The sequence below is a fragment of the Myxine glutinosa genome, chromosome 1, assembly GCF_964187855.1.
Source record: "Myxine glutinosa chromosome 1, kmMyxGlut1.1, whole genome shotgun sequence".
In the NCBI taxonomy this organism is placed as follows: Eukaryota; Metazoa; Chordata; class Myxini; order Myxiniformes; family Myxinidae; genus Myxine; species Myxine glutinosa.
Genome location: NC_136261.1, coordinates 171,422,270 through 171,438,565, shown reverse-complemented (window position 1 = coordinate 171,438,565; position 16,296 = coordinate 171,422,270). Strand labels below are relative to the sequence as shown.

The following is a 16,296-nucleotide window of genomic DNA, read 5'->3' as shown; positions in this document are numbered from 1 at the left end:
ACGGCAATTCCACCACCTCGGCCCTCCGAGCGTGGTTTATTGACATAGGAATATCCATTGGGTGTGGTGAGGTTGAGCGTGTAGTAGTCCAGTGGTTGTTGCCAGGTTTCGGTGAGACAGAGAAAGTCCAGTTTGTTCTCCAGGATGTAGTCGTTGAGGATGAGGCATTTGTTGTTGAGGGACCGGGTGTTGAACAGGGTGAGCTTGATGTTGTTTTGAACAGCGGGGATGAATTCAGGTGATTTAGCCAGGGTTCGCAGGCAGGAGATGCGATTTTGTGCGTTGCCGTGACTAGGTGCACTGGGACGATGAGTGGGAGTGCGCTGAGCCGACCAGAGGACGGGGATGGAGTGACCTGATTGTACATATACAAACTTACGACCGGAGCCACGGTGAATGTACCTGGGTCGTCGGAGGAGTCCATTTGATTTGATGGCAGAGATGCATGATGGGGTGGAGTGGGTATTGAGCAGAAGGAGCCTTGCGGCGGAGTACCGCAGAGCCATGCCAGGCAGGAGCGGAGAGGCGAGCACGAGGCCAAGGTTGAGGTGAAACAATGGTCCCAACGCACGGGAGCAGGCCCAAGGAAACGAAGGAGACGAAGGAGCCAGGTAGGTGAAGCCAGGAGCAGAGTCGGGACCAAGCAGAGGGCAGACAGGAGCAAAGAGACGATCACGAGGCCAAGGTTGATCACGGCAAAGCGGGAAATGCAGCGGCAATCAACCGCCGCCGCTACAAATCAAGATCACGGCGGGAAAACCGCCGCCACACCGCTGCGAAGGACACAACCCACGAGAGCGTGCCCGAGGAAACAGCGAGCAGGCGAAGGAGCCGGGTAGGCGAAGCAGGGAGCAGAGCCGGGACTATGCGGAGGGCAGACTCAATGGCCAAAAAATCCGCACGACCACCAAAAAAGCAAGCCACAGACAGTGGCCCAGTCGAAGAAGCGGCGAGCATGTGACGCCTGCGTCCTTTTCAGACCGGACCGGAAGCCCTTGAGAGTTAGGTCCCCTTCCAATGCTTTATGCCGCCTCGATACTTTGAGTTTTGGCGCAAATCACCACGAGGCTGGCCTGACAAGTCGAGGCAAGCCGAAAGAAGGTGGAACAGGAGAAGTGGGAGTGACTGGTAAGCATGAGCTGCCAATCAGGGCTCGAGGGGAGTGGCTTAGCACTGCGGCAAAAGGCGTGGTTTGGAACATTTGAGGCAGGCCAGGGCGGAACCATGTAACCCTGTGCCCAAAAGCCCCCACCTCAGTTATGAGGAGAGGTGCGCTGAGACGAGTTATGGGGAGAGGCGTTTGTCAGTTATGAGGAGAGGTGCGCTGAGATGAGTTATGGGGAGAGGCGTTTGTCAGTTCTGAGGAGAGGTGCGCTGAACTAAGTTTGAGGAGGACCTGCGCTGAGTAATGAGCTTGAGTTATCAGTTCGAAGCGCTGTGTTGAATTAGTAGTTCTGAGGAGAGGTGCGCTGAACCAAGTTATGAGCCGGGGTCCTCTGTTGAATTGAGCTTGAGTCAGATCCTGAATTGAGTTGCGAGAGCAAAAGCGCGCCGTTGATTAATCGCGCTGTGAAGGACCGCCGTGCCGGGCGAGAGACGCGTATATTTTCCCGCCTGCCTGCTCTGCCTTTGCTCGAGATACACGCCGCAAGGATCCCTCCCGCCTGCCTGCCTGCCTTCGTCGAGGGACGTGCTGTGACCGCAGAGGGCCACGCCGGGCGAGCGGTTCCTGAACAACAAAGCCGGCGCGTACAGCGCATGAACCATCCTTCCTTCATTCCCCCTGTGAGTGTGAACGGGCCCATTGTCTGGGTAATTTAAGCTACGATTGTATAAGATCTGCCCTGTGTCTCTGCTTCTGCTACCGAACATTGTAAATAATTAATTATTAAACCTGTTATTTCTTTGATTCGGCCGTCTCGTCTTTTCCCTCATTGACTGAGCGTGGTACGAATAATATCGCTCTAATCGGGTTCCAATACCAAGGTAATAGCACGGACCACGTGGTGCGCCATCCGCTCGGGTGCACTCAAATTACGCGTGGTTCATGCGAGACTTGATCCCCGCTTCCGCGGCAGCGTGGGTACTTAGGTACGTGCGAACATCATCCCGAAACCCTGTCCCGTGTCCGACCGGAAGTGGCGACTCGAGTCTCGTGGTTGCGGCGACCCAAGAAGAACAAGGGGCTTAATCTCCCCTTGGTAAGGGAACGGGGGTCGCGCGAAACCGTAACAATATATATCTTTTAATAAAAGTTAAAAATAAGTACACCCCATGAAATGTTTTTTAATCTTTTTAAAATATGTGGACATATCAATATCTGATCTTCATTTAAACCGTATCTATAGATAAAGGTGATCTAATTGAACAAAAAACAATGTCAAATTGACTTTGCAATAATTTATTCAACAACAAATTAAGATGTTTGAGGGGTTTCTTGCATGCACAGTTCGTTTCAAAATCCCCCCACAACATCTCGATGGGATTTAGATCTGGGCTTTGACTTGGCCATTCCAGAACCCTCCATTTCTTTCTTTTCAGCCATTCCTTGGTAGATTTACTGGTATGTTTAGGGTCATTATCATGTTGCAAGGTCCACCTTCGGTTGAGCTTCAACTTTCCGACAGATGGCCTCACATTATCCTCAAGCGCCCTCAGGTACAATGAAGAATTCATAGTGGATTCTATGATGGTGAGCTGCCCAGGCCCTGATGCAGCAAAGCTGCCCCAAACCATAATATTTCCACCACCATGCTTTACAGTTGGTATCGGGTTCTTGTGGTCAAATGCTATCTTTGGTTTTCGCCAAACACGTCTTCTTGTACTGTGGCCAAATAGCTCTACCTTTGACTCATCTATCCAGAGCACATTGTTCTAGAAGTGCTGGTCTTTGTCTCGGTGTTCATTGGCAAACTTTAGTCTTGCCCTGATGTTCTTTCTGGACAGCAAAGGTTTCCTCCTGGCACACCTCTCATGTAGATCAAATTTGTGCAGCCTCTTTTTAATAGCAGACTTGTGCACTTTGACATCAACAGTGGCAAGAGCTACCTGTAGGTCCCATGATGACATGCTGGGGTTCTTAGAGACTTCTTTCAGCATCTTGCGGTTTGCTCTCGAACTGAACTTGCTGGGGCAGTCTGGCCTGAACAAGTTGGCAGTTGTTTGGAATCTTCTCCACTTGTAGATGATCCTCCGGACAGTCGAATGATTGATTTCAAATTGTTTGGAGATCTTTTTAAATCCCTTCCCAGACTCGTAGGCATCTATAACCTTCTTTCTGAAGGCCTTGGATAGCTCTTTTGATCTAGGCATGGTGACGCCGCACACTTCAACAACAAAGAGCAAACCAAACTAAATGTCTGAGGTTTAAATAAGACAGGTTCCTCGAAGATCCTCTCTAACGATGTTCTAATCATTTGCACCTGAGCTGGTGCAGCTGATTCTAATTTTAGGTATTTCAAGTAGTGATAAATGTGGGGGTGTACTTACTTTTTCCACATGCGAAATTTGCATTTATGTTTATTTAAATTATACAATGGACGACAAAATGTAAATGTTTCATTATATTTGTTATATTATATCACCTTTATCTATCAATATTGTTGAAATGAAGATCAAATAGCTGTATGTTGAAATATGTTGAAAAAGTCAAAACTTTACATGGGGTGTACTTACTTTTTCACTTGACTGTATATATATATAATTATACTGTCCTAATAATATATATATACTAGCAGGACTACCTGGTGTTGGGGAGGGGGGAGGTAGGAGAGGGAGGGGTGAGGTAGGGTGTGGGGGGAGTGGAAGGGGGAGGGATTTGAGATGTGAGGGGAGAGGGAGGGGAAAGATATACTACAAATACATATTTTGGGGGGAGCTTTGACAGATCCCTCCGTTTTGGGGGTTGCGGGGGGATGAGAAGGAGAAAGTATTTACCCATGCAAAGAGTGCTTTAACCTCAGTGTTGCCCAGCTAAAAAACGAAATTGTAATACCCTCTGCCACCATCACCAGGTGGTGCTTCACGGTACACATTTACATAGAAAATGTATGCCCCTCCCCCGGTCCCCCACATCCCGCCAGAGGCCGCGGCCACATAGCCTATGTTACCCCCCAGACAAAGTTGTAATTATATTTAAGTTGTAATTGTATTTGTACCCCGAGTAAAGTATATAAGTGTTTATAGCTGGAATACCCGGGCGTTGCTCAAGCGAAAAAGAAACAAATTTGAAATGAGGGAAAATATAATGGAAAAGCAATTACATCCAAATCAGAATCAATCACAAATGTCAAATCATCATTTCACCTTTGTGTTGAATATATTCTGGTGAATGTACCGTTCATTACGTTTCTGAGTTCTGTGTGATGCTCATCAGGAAGAAGAAGAAGCCTTACTACCAACTTCGTACACTTCCGGAATTGTTTGATTTATTTGTGTTCAAATGTCTGGTGATTGTTTTGTATTTATTTACGTGAATGTGTACTCGTATATAACTGTCATTAATCAAAAAGGCTTAGGCACTACAGGGCGATTTTTTATTTAAATCCAAAAAAACGAATTTTTTTTTTTTTCAAAAACGTTTTTTTTTTGTTTGCCGAGAACACTCCCAGGCACTCACTGATGCACCTCTGAAAGTTTGACGAAGATCCGTTCAGCCATCTCCGAGAAAATTGGCGACACACACACGCACACACACACACACACAGACAGACCAACACGTCTCTTATATAGTATATATCGTCACCTTCGTGTCATTGTTGCTCAAGTCGAACAAAGCGTTTACGACATAATCACAAAAAACGTTTTTTTTCAGCCGTCTGGATCAGTACTGAATTTAAATTCTGTTAAGTGAAGAAAACCTAGATTATCATTGCATGCAATTGTAGAGAAACATGTAACTAAGCTAAATTTATAAATAACAGAGATTATAAATCACCGTGAGCAATCTTGGCTTGGGCAAATCACCGTGAGCAATTTTGGCTTGGGCAAATCACCGTGAGCAATTTTGGCTTGGGCAAATGACCGTGAGCAATCTTGGCTTGGGCAAATCACCGTGAGCAATTTTGGCTTGGGCAATTAGGGCACGGAGAAGTGCGAGAGACAATATTGCTCACGGTTCTACCTAAATGCTGACGGCCCTTTGGAACGAATAATCAGTAAATTAATTTTTATGATACATTGACTTTGTTTTATAGTTTTTTTTTAGGTAATCTCCTTCCGGAGATAGGTCACTAATAATGCCGGTCTCGATGTCCGTCCGTCCGTCCCCACTTTTTTCAACTAGGGTTATAGAGATGGTTTAGGGTTCGTTGAATTTAATGGGAGGAGTCATTATTTCGGTGATACACGATGAGCGGAAATAGCACGAACACCCGATAAGCAGAAATGGCACGGAGTTGAACAAACACATTTTTTTCGGCGAAAAAAACGTGCATAGACATTCTATTATGAATTGACAGTAACTAGACACAATAACCAATCACCGGATAACAAAATGTCATTTTTGATAAAATTCGACTTGAGCAAGAATGGCACGAAGGTGACGATATATATATATAATATTATATATATATATATATATATATATATAATATTATATATATATATATATATATATTTTTTTTTCTGTTACGTGCTCCTCCCCAAACCCCGGTCACGGTGTACCTCCGAGCCCCGAGAGGAGTCACGGCTGAAAGATGTGTTATTCTGTATGTCTTAGATCAATGGTGAAACCACACCAATTGTTACCAACAAACAAGTATTGTATTAAGATCACACAAGAATAACAGTCCAAAAAACAATAGTAATCAATTGTACAACCAATATATCCTTCCTATGATGGTACCATCAGTTTCGTACAATATAACTCACTGTGCTCCAAGTGAGTGAAACAAGAACATTCCCAATGTCTCTATTCCGGCATCAAGCCAAAGTCGATCCGCTCCAGTGATCGTCAGAACGATGTCTAATCGAGACCAGAATCCCGTTCGGTTGAGTGACAGTCACGCTGCCAAAAATGCGTAAAGGTGCCCTCCAGGCGACTGGGAAATCACACCTTCGGGTATGGACGTTCCACGGCTCCCAATTGGCGAACCGCAAATTTCCCACTCAAAAGCCACGTTACACACACACCAGGTTAACGTCTAGATGTGGTGAAAATGGTTGAAGCGAGGTGAAAAACCTGGGGCGATGCGAAAATCGGGCGCGAGTCAAAATGGCCAACGGCCCGTTCTCGAGACGTAATAGCACTCCAACGATTCTCTTCGGAATCGACCGCAAAACCTGTCACGCAGGTTTATCTGTCACAGCGATGACAACTCTGTCGCAGGAATCCCTTTCCCGGGAAACCCAACGTTCACTCATGACCCTCGTTCACCAACGTTCGCTACAGACCTCGAAGCAGCTAGGCTTCTTGTCCGACTCACTCGCTCCGCCCTTTTTTTTCTCTTCTTCTTCCTCTTCGTCGTCGTCATCTGGTTCCGGTTTCATTTAAAACATTAACTTTTTTTACCTTTTGAAAATAGTAATCTCTATTTCACTTAAACGATAACAATAATAGTACATGGTATCAAAAATGTTTACAGTGGATGAAAACCACAACAACGGAAGTAACGAATCCGTAACAATATATACATATATATATAGATATATACATATATATGATTGGGATGTTTGTTATTGTCATTGTACGTGTTGCAGGTGAAAGGTGAATGGAATGCTACAGCTCACAAAGAGGCCAGAATGGTGTTCAGCCTAAATCTTATCATCAGAAACATCAGCACAAAAGATGAAGGCAAAACATCTCAGTGTGACATCTACACACAACCACAATAAAAACAATTGAAATTAATAAATATCACAATCAAGGTATTTCTTTTCAATTATAAGCATATTGTAAATAGTAATTAGTTTATAGCAAAGCACCTAATAATTTTACATTGTAGAAACATTACTTGTCAAACAGGTAACATTTAAAAATGGACTCTTTACAGTTGGAGCCATCTCTTACAATGTATCTGCATACAGTGATGAGATGTTCAATTTACTTCTGATACTTTACTGTACATAAAGGTTGGTGAGAATCCTCTAGTCAGAGCTTCCAATAACTTACAACCATGGGCATATGAATACAAAATGGAGCACAATAAATAAGAAAGAGTTGTTTACCTGCGAAAAAGCATGCAAGTGGACTCGATGAAGATGGAGATCAAGCCACCACAGAGTATTGTAATTGATATAGACATTTATAGAGGATTTAGCCACAATTGAGGCCTGGTCGGCAGTGCACTTGCTTCAATCCAGACTCCAGAATCTACTCAAAGGAATAAGGTGAAATATGTGACAAAACTTGATAAAACCAAAGACGCTCCAGAATAAAAAAAAAGGCATGGATGCAGTTACGCTATCGAAATCTCCACCATCAAAAAATTCAAAACTCAACTTGCTGCTGGAAACGTGATGATGTCAGTGGAGTGCAAGCGATTGAGGAATGCAAAGAGTGCATTTTGAGGAATGCAAGGGATTGTGCTTGTTGATTTTCATGAAGGCAACATCATCATACATGCACACAATCCACTATGCATGACCACAGGCAGGGATATACCATCAATAATGAGATAGACTCATATGTTGTCATCTTCTGCATGATGATACTCACCTTCGCAAAAAAAAAAATGGTGGTGATGGTTTGTATGCAACTTGTGGTTGCTTGGCTGTATCATTTTCTGGAGGCGCGACAACGCCACTGATGCAATGCCCCCCATTACCAGTCAGCTGGTCCTCATTTTGCTGACCTCGGAAGGATGACAGGCTCAGTCAACCCACCTGGAGTTATTTCAACGGTACGACAGGGGCTCAAACCCAGGACCCTAAGATCTCAAGCCAGTCACCTTAACTGTTAAGACAGCAACAGGCTACAACATAGCTGAGCTATAGTTAATGGCTATATTAGGTACAACAAAATTTGGGTACTTTCATGAAATACCCCCTTACAGTCTAAATTTATCACCTTGTGACTGACTTGCATGTTTGGTGACCTTAAATTGGACCTGGGGTAAGTCGTTTTTGATCAGTAAGGCTATTACGAATATGAACAAGAAAAAATGGTTGATTTATCTACCATGAAAGATGAAAAGATGATGCTGTTTCAGGCCTTACCCTTTGTCCTCTTTCGCTTCGACAAAGAGTAAAATCTGAAACTTCAGAACCTTTTCATCTTTCTTGGTGGATAAAACAACCATTTTCCTCTTCTTTTTTAAAAATTCTCTTGTGCCGCCCATGCAAACGTCTAATTATGTACTTGAATTAGCAACTACATGTTTAGAATATGTACTGCACTGGTTAAATACACATCGTAAAGTATTGTACATTGAACACATCTGAAAACTTCTCCTCCGATGGACCAAGTATGTGCCCAAAAGCTCAATAATACCTGGAAAAGCAATGTAAGTATGATTGTTGCAACTTACAAATATAAACTAAGTTAAAAACAAAATTCGGGTCCAATTTGAATCATCCATGTACAATACTGTATATGGTGTTGTTGTCGAAAGAACACTCAATTGTGATGTGACATCCAGGGTCTTTACATTACACCACCAACCCTCAATGACATGACAAACAATAAAGAGCAATCAGAGATTGCAGACCCTCGCCAGGATGTATTTTCAGTGGTTTTTAAGGCTTTTGTGTGAAAACAAATATGGCGACCGAACCAGGTGACCGACGACGTCACCATTATTATTTTTTCTCCACCAATTTATGGCTACATGACGCTCAATAAATTTCATCTTGACAGGATGATGTTTTGTACTTGTCGAATTATGACGTCATAATGGAGGCTGCTATGACATCATCATCAACATATTTTATTCCCCATGGAGAGTTCTTTACAATGAGCCATGTCTCAATTTTTGATATTCAGCGCTTTCCGAGATATGGAGGTGCAAAGTTTTTCGGTTTTTCCAAGATGGCGGCCGAACCACGTGATCTATGACGTCATAATGATCATTAAACAATTCTACAGGTAGAGTTGCACATATGGTGAAAATTTAGTGTCAATCGGACCAACGGTTGCAGAGAAAATCATATTTATTCTGTGCGGACAAACAGACAAACGGACTCAAATCAAATGCAATGCCCTCTCCTCTGGCGAGGTTAATTAGCTCATATAATAATTGTCAAATAGTAAAACAGCTTACAAAATCTATTTTGCTCTCACAAAGACCTAACACTCGAAACACCAGTTGCACCTCCTTCCACAGTCGTTATCATACGTTTATCGGCTTTCAGTTGAAAAAGTCTATTGTTTTAATTCACAATTAGTTTGTCAAGGAATTCTTTCCATGAGATACCATAGACAGTAAAGTACACTCAATTATTTCATCATCGTTGTAGATGTGCATATTCATATTCACTGTTGTAAATATACATATTCGCTCTGTTATCTTGTGTGATACCATATCAGTGTGTTTCATTCCTGTGCAGGTCACTACTTTTGTCAGAACAATGGGATCGAAATTGAGGATATATTTGTGCGAGTTACAGCCTCAGGTACGTTTTGAAAAACAAAAATGCAAAACCAACTAGAACGGGCACTCGGTAGAGCGCATACCTTCGCCGCAGCTACTGTTCTGTACTTGGCATGGGAGTGTAGGGAACAGAACAACAAAAATACGATTTTGACCTTTTCGTGACCTTGACCTTGACCTTTGACCCGATTGCTCCCAAAATCTAATCAAATGTGTCCCGTATAATAACCAATCATCCCACCAAATTTCATGCAATTCGGTTGAATACTTTTTGAGTTATGCGAATAACATACACACACACACACACACACACACAGACATACAAATAAATACACAGCGATCAAAACATAACCTTCCGCTTTTGCGAAGGTAATAACCACACAATGACGAAGAACGAGAAAACCAATCAGACAAGAGCCTGAAATAGAAAAGTAAATTATACAGGCAGAGACAGTCTGGCAAGGCCAGACAGAGAAATATTGAGACAATAGTCATTGCATATTTTACTTGTTATTTGCCACATTTGTCTTCTTCAGATCTCTCGCCAATTGTTTTTGGTTACATAGCAGTGGGAGCAGCCATCTTTTTCCTGCTGGTGATTATTTGTATAGTGATTGTAAAAAAGCAGAAACGAAGACGTCACCTTGACCAAGGACAGGATTCAGACACTAGGTTTGTCATTAATAATTCATTGTGCATTATTTGTATGTCTGTATGTTTACCAATTGATTGAGATTTTTTTATGAATGCATTATCCAATGTGTTTCCACATTCAAGAGTAATAATGTTGCCAATGTGGGCCAACGTCTTCTCACAGTAATAATGAGTGTTACAGATTCCAAAATAATATTATGGTCTCAGCACATCCTGGAGATCCAATTAACTTTCCCAGAGAATGATGCGTCATCTAAAACCGTCATTGATGATGTGTCATTCTAAAATCTGAAATGCGTTCATCTAAAATGATGCGTCATTAAAGCTCATCTAAAACTCATCTATCCTGATGGCCGAGAGACTTTCTCACAATGATCCCAAGACAATGATTATCTCAGCGATAAATAACCTGCAGTAATTGTTATCGTCAATTTACCTTTTGCACTGTAAGTTAAAACCCAAACCATGGGCACAGGAGCCAAAACGTTTCCCCACATATTTCCGTAAATGTATTTAACTGCGTGCACTTGTAATAACATTCAATTTCCCCTCCAAACTTATTTGCGAATGCTAACTTTTACAAACTAGCATGGATTACATGGTTGCACAGACATGCACAGATTATAAATGCTTCATGCCAATGCACCACATAATCCGAAATAAATCTTCGCTTTACCACAAGTGTTTGCACAGGTAACTAGAACGGCACTCCGTAGAGCGTGTACCTTCGCCAGGCTGAACAGTTTACGTCTTGCATCCCAATCGTAGGCCGGATCTGGATCTGGATCCGGACCTGAACCGGAATCGAATCGGCTTGTTCTTGTCACCTAACCAACTTATCCACCAAGTTTTGTCTTAACTTGTCAACAACTTTTTGAACTATCACGCTATACATTGTTTTTGGCCCCATTTCTCAATGGTGAAAAATCACTTTAAAAAATTAATAAATCCTCGTATCTGGATTCGGATCTTCATCAAAATTGAATCATTTCTTCCTTGTGACACGCCCAACCTGTCCACCAGGTTTCATCTAAATCTGTCCTCATCGTTTTGAGATATCGTTTTTGGCCGTCTATTTCTCAATGGTGAAGAATCACTGAAATTTTTTTTATCGGATCTGGATCTTCACCAAAATGGAATCAATTCTTCCTTGTCACACACCCAACCTGTCCATGAAATTTCATCCAACTCCATAGACAACTTTTTTGAGATATCCTGTTTGCAGACAAACAAACAGAAAAACACACAAGGGTGAAAACATAACCTCCACCCACCTTCGGTGGCAGAGGTCAATATTGGCATTAAAACAGAAACGTCACACATGGACAAGTACACAATAGAGAATGACATTGGCAGCTCCTTTCTTAGAGCAGCCTGAGCACCTAGAGCAGGCTGAGCAACTGATAAAGAGGGACTAGAAGCTCACAGTTCCACAGTCCCTCACGATTAAACCTGTGAGATGGGATGGGGGTGGGGAAAGGCATGGGGAGGTGAGACCCTCTCACCCGTCCTCCCCAAACCGCCCCCACCCCCCATGCCTCTGGAAGCTTCCTCCACCTATGACACCACAAAAACTCCTTTATGTAATACAAGATTGTTATTGCAATGCTACATGTGGATAACATGACCTCTAACCTCTACATGAATTTCTTTTCTATTAATATGGGGTTTGGCTGTTGCTCATCCAAGTTACTACTGAAGATCCAAGCTCATATTTTCATTGGATGATGACTTTAGGTGACAAGGATGATCTTTGTATATCAATTTACTTTCCCTTTTGCTTTTTTTATCTTTGTGATTTACCCACTCCATCCTTATTGCATCGCTAATCAGTTACCCTCTCTTTCAGAGATATAATCACAACCTGCTCAGAACCTGAAACCCCAATCAAGACCATGACCTCACGAGTATATTCTTCTGCCCTTGGCCACCAATACTCTTCAAGCTCCACACTTCACCTGCCGCCTGCCACCAGAGTTCACTCTCAAAACAGCCCATTCAGAAGCAGCACCAACCACCATGCAGGATTTACTCCCACCAAGACACCTTGCTTCAGATGCAGCCCAAACACTCCCATCAGGTCCTCTGTGTCTTGTCAAAGAGATCCTTCAGTAACTTTAATACCTCGACAAAATAATCCATTTGACAGATCTGGCACTGGTCGTGCAACTTATTCTTCTCCCTCAGCAGCCAAACACCAAGCTACTACATGTCATTGTCTGCCTATTCAACCACACCAACTTCCTGGCTACTTTGTGAGCCATCCTGGCTACATGCGACCTTTCACCCTATCTGCTATTGTAGACAGAGTCGATGTTCCTCCAGATGTCGGCGCAAGATGTTTTCGAACGGCATCACATTACATCAAAAGAGATACGCAGGAAAATAACTGGCCGAGGGGACGCCAATTTTCTCAGAGCTGCAGGCATCAAAGTGACCTCGCCAACAAGCAACTTAGGACAGAGAGAAGTACATTTTACGAGCCAATGAAGTCTCTTGATTTGAGGCCAAAAGAAGTAAAACAATGTGAAAAACAGCCAATCAAAGTGAAGTTTCAGGAAACAACAGAAGTTAGAGACCGTCATTCAGAAGGGATTGAATGGAGTGGTGCACAACAAAACCGGGCAAGAAGAATGCGCGATTTCACACATTCATCAAGGCAAATAGATCGTATGATAATAGATGAAGAAATTCAAGACAACCGTCCAAAACAAAAATCTGTGGGACACGTACGGAACACACACGAAATAGAGGTAAATCAAAAACAGCCGCAGATGATGAATGATTTTCAGTTTACAAGAAAAGGAAAGGAAAGTCTCTGTTGACTCGTCTAGAATTAAATCTTACAAAAGAAAGTAATACCCCATCCCGTCCCCCTTTAACCACCATTACATAGCAATAACGGTTGAAAAGATGCAGGTCGGTGGCGTAAATTACAATGTGGAAGTGCAAAAACAACATTGACCATTAAAATTAATCTTGGGAGTTGATATACACTGACTCTGGTTTTACACATTCAACTTCTCAAAAGAATCCTGGAAGCTACCATTTGAGTTGTCTACCCCTTCCACAGCTCCAAAGCTGGCGACCATGGAGCCCATTATGTAAACTTCGCGGCCTACGATGGATCAACCAGTTCTGCCCCAGTCACTGGCTCCGGAACAAATCCCTGATTTGCCTCTTGGTGTAGAGATGCCAATACCTGATCCAGAGCCTGGGTCTTCCTCTGTGCTGCAGACCCCGGTCCAGGCTCCTGATCCCATAACACCAGCTTTTACAACACCTACCCAGCCATTTGCTTGTCCCTCTAGCCAGGTTTCCTTTGCGCCCACTCTGAGGCTCTCAACTCGACAGAGACGCCTTCCGAAACGTCTGACAGATTTCATACTTCAGGAATGATGCTAGTAATTTGGGGGCAGAATAAACCCCAGTGGATGGAGGGTAGTCTGCCCCTATAATGACCCTGTAATGACACTGGTTATGTAACATCTGTTGCACCAACAATGTATTTTCTACACGGATAATTTATACTTGTTTCTTATTCCAATGTCATCCACTCATGTGAACTGCTTTTGTATGTCCTAACGTTAGGCCCTGTATGCATATATGGTTTGTTGATGGCCATGCATGTTTGGATTGCCTTCACACTGACGTGGTTATATTTTTTATATTAATGTGGTTGTTCTTTGCTCCCCTGTGTTTGCTTGAGATCTCCTGTGTTGAGGTACCTGCTTGCATTTATTCAGCCTTGGCATCTTTGTTCATCCCTTTGTAAAATTGTTAATTGATACAAGAAATTTAATGTGAAAGCGAGATAAAAAGAAAGAGGTCACGCTATTATACATTAAGTAGTATATAGCCCGTGAAAAATGACGGGTTGGAACAGTTTATTTGACGGCGCAGCCGCGTGAGCGTGCCAAAGTTTGAAGCCTGGGCCTAGTGTCAGGTGTGCCTATATCTTCTTTATTTATTAGATATCCTACAGACGTAAATGAACACTCGGTTTACTCTGCGCACTTTGCACATCACGTTCAGTGAATTTCACCTATTATTGTGATTTTAAAAAAAAAAACGCTTCTGTACGCCGACCTTGAAGCTTGGTTTGCAAGCCACCGTCTACAATTCCAATGTAAGAGACATAATTACTCTTCTTTTGGGTCTTCAGAATCTTCGGGGTCTTTTGGGTCCTCTGGTCCATTTGAGTCTTTTGGGTGCTCAAGCTCTTTTGCATCCTTGGGATCTTCTGGCTCATTTGGGTCCTCGGGGTCTTTGGGGTCATTTGAGTCTTTTGGGTCCTCTGTGTCTTTGGGTCCTCGGGTCTTTTTGGTCATCAAGGTCTTTGGGGTATTTTGGGTCTTTGGGGTAATTTGGGTCTTTGGGTTCCACTAGGTCCTCAGGGTCTTTGGGTTATTTTTGGTGTTTTGGATTGTTTGGTTCTGTGTGGTCGTTAAGGGTCTTCAGGGTATTTTGTGTTTTCAAGGACTTTTTGGTCTTCTGGGTCTTTTCATTTTTTTTTTGGTCTTTGGGATGTTTTGGGTCTTTAAGGGTCTTTTGGCTATTTTAGGTCTCTGGGGGTCTTCGTGGTCTTTTCAGTCTTTTGGGTCTTTGATGTATTTTGAGTATTTGGGGTATTTTGGGTCTTCGGGGTCTTTTCAGTCTTCTGGGTCTTTAAGGGTCTTTGGGATATTTTGGGTCCTTGAGGTATTTAAGGGTCTTCTGTGTCTTTTGGGTCTTTGGGGAATTTTGGGTCTTCAGGGCCTTTTGGGTTTTTTGTTGTCTTTTGGGTCTTTAAGGGTCTTGGGGTCTTTGGGGTGTTTTAGGTATTCATGGTCTTTTGGGTCTTTAACAGTCTTCAGGGTATTTTGGGTGTTTTGGGCCCATTGGGTCTTCAGGGTCTTTTGGGTCTTTGGGGTATATTGGATCTTCAGAGTGCTTGGGGGTCTTCTGAGTCCTTGGGGTCTTTTTGGTCCTCTTTGTCATTTGAGTCCTTGGGGTTGTTTGGGTCTTTTGGATCCTCCGGGTCTTTTGGATCTTTCGGGTCCATTGGTTCTTCAGGGTCTTTTCAGTTTTTTGGGTCCTTGGGGTCTTTTGGGTCCTCAGTCTTTTAGGTCTTTTAACCGGTGGACACACAGTCGTGTTCAAAGATTGCCCTTTTAAAACGCCTACTCAAATCCCTCCTAAAGCACTACTCAAAGCCTTTAAAACCCACCTTTATGAAACACACACACACACACACACACACACACACACACACACACACACACACACACACACACACACACACACACACACACACACTGTTTTATATGGTAGATGACCCTCTGTGGGTGGGGGTTCTGGCTGCGTGTGTTTCGGTGGTTTTGTGCCTCTCGAGGGTTGTGCTTTTGTGCTCCATTAAATACTCCGCACCGTCTCATCTCCAGTGGTATTGTGATTCGTTTATTGTGTCCACACCAAGTTAAACACACCATACTGGCGCAGCTCGCACGTTCGAAACTTCCGGTTGCAATTGGAGCAGGAAACTCAAAATGCAACATATTTTATATTTACATATTACATACAAAAGGCAAAATGACACCGCTGCAGACTAACCAACCCAAGGTCCCCCTAAACATTCTTCTTTGTCAAGTATAAAGACAATACATGTACATGTACCGTAGTAACCTTGTGAAGTGCTGAGTGAGCTCATCTCTACAAACAGTGACAATCTCTCTACACTCTACACGAGACAGCAGATGAACAACATTACCAGGTAGAGGTGGTTCCTCAATGGTTTTCGGAAGCGGTAGACGACTCAATACATCTGCACAATACATTTCACGTACTGTATTGAAACCAGACAAGTCTGGAGACGACGATGGTTCACGAGTGAGCGGTATTCAATGACAAAAGACAGACTATAACCGAAACAGGCCCGGACTGGGGGGTCGGGGGCCCACGTGGCAGGTGTCGGCCCCCGACATGCGGTGTACATGCCTATTTACAAAGGGCCCCAATGCACTGCGTGCGCAGGCCTTTAAGAGCCAGCTGTACGTAATTGTGTGTGGTGCTGGCCTGGAAATGTCAAAACGAAGATTACTGACCTTGAAATGAGATATAAAATAATGAATAA

At 43.2% G+C, this 16,296-nt stretch overlaps 1 protein-coding gene across 2 annotated transcripts in view; it reads left to right on the top strand.

Annotated features, from left to right (window-relative positions):
* Nucleotides 1–15,602, top strand: part of LOC137431179 (uncharacterized) — a 43,417-nt gene extending 27,815 nt beyond the window's left edge. For both annotated transcript variants that reach the window (XM_068122195.2, XM_078780088.1), the window contains 4 exons: nucleotides 6,700–6,793; nucleotides 9,487–9,552; nucleotides 10,067–10,202; nucleotides 12,034–15,602. In XM_068122195.2, coding sequence (XP_067978296.2) covers nucleotides 6,700–6,793; nucleotides 9,487–9,552; nucleotides 10,067–10,202; nucleotides 12,034–13,009 — 1,272 coding nt within the window. In that variant the 3' untranslated portion in view covers nucleotides 13,010–15,602. The remainder of the gene's footprint in view (nucleotides 1–6,699; nucleotides 6,794–9,486; nucleotides 9,553–10,066; nucleotides 10,203–12,033) is intronic.
* The last annotated feature ends 694 nt before the right edge of the window (nucleotides 15,603–16,296 follow it).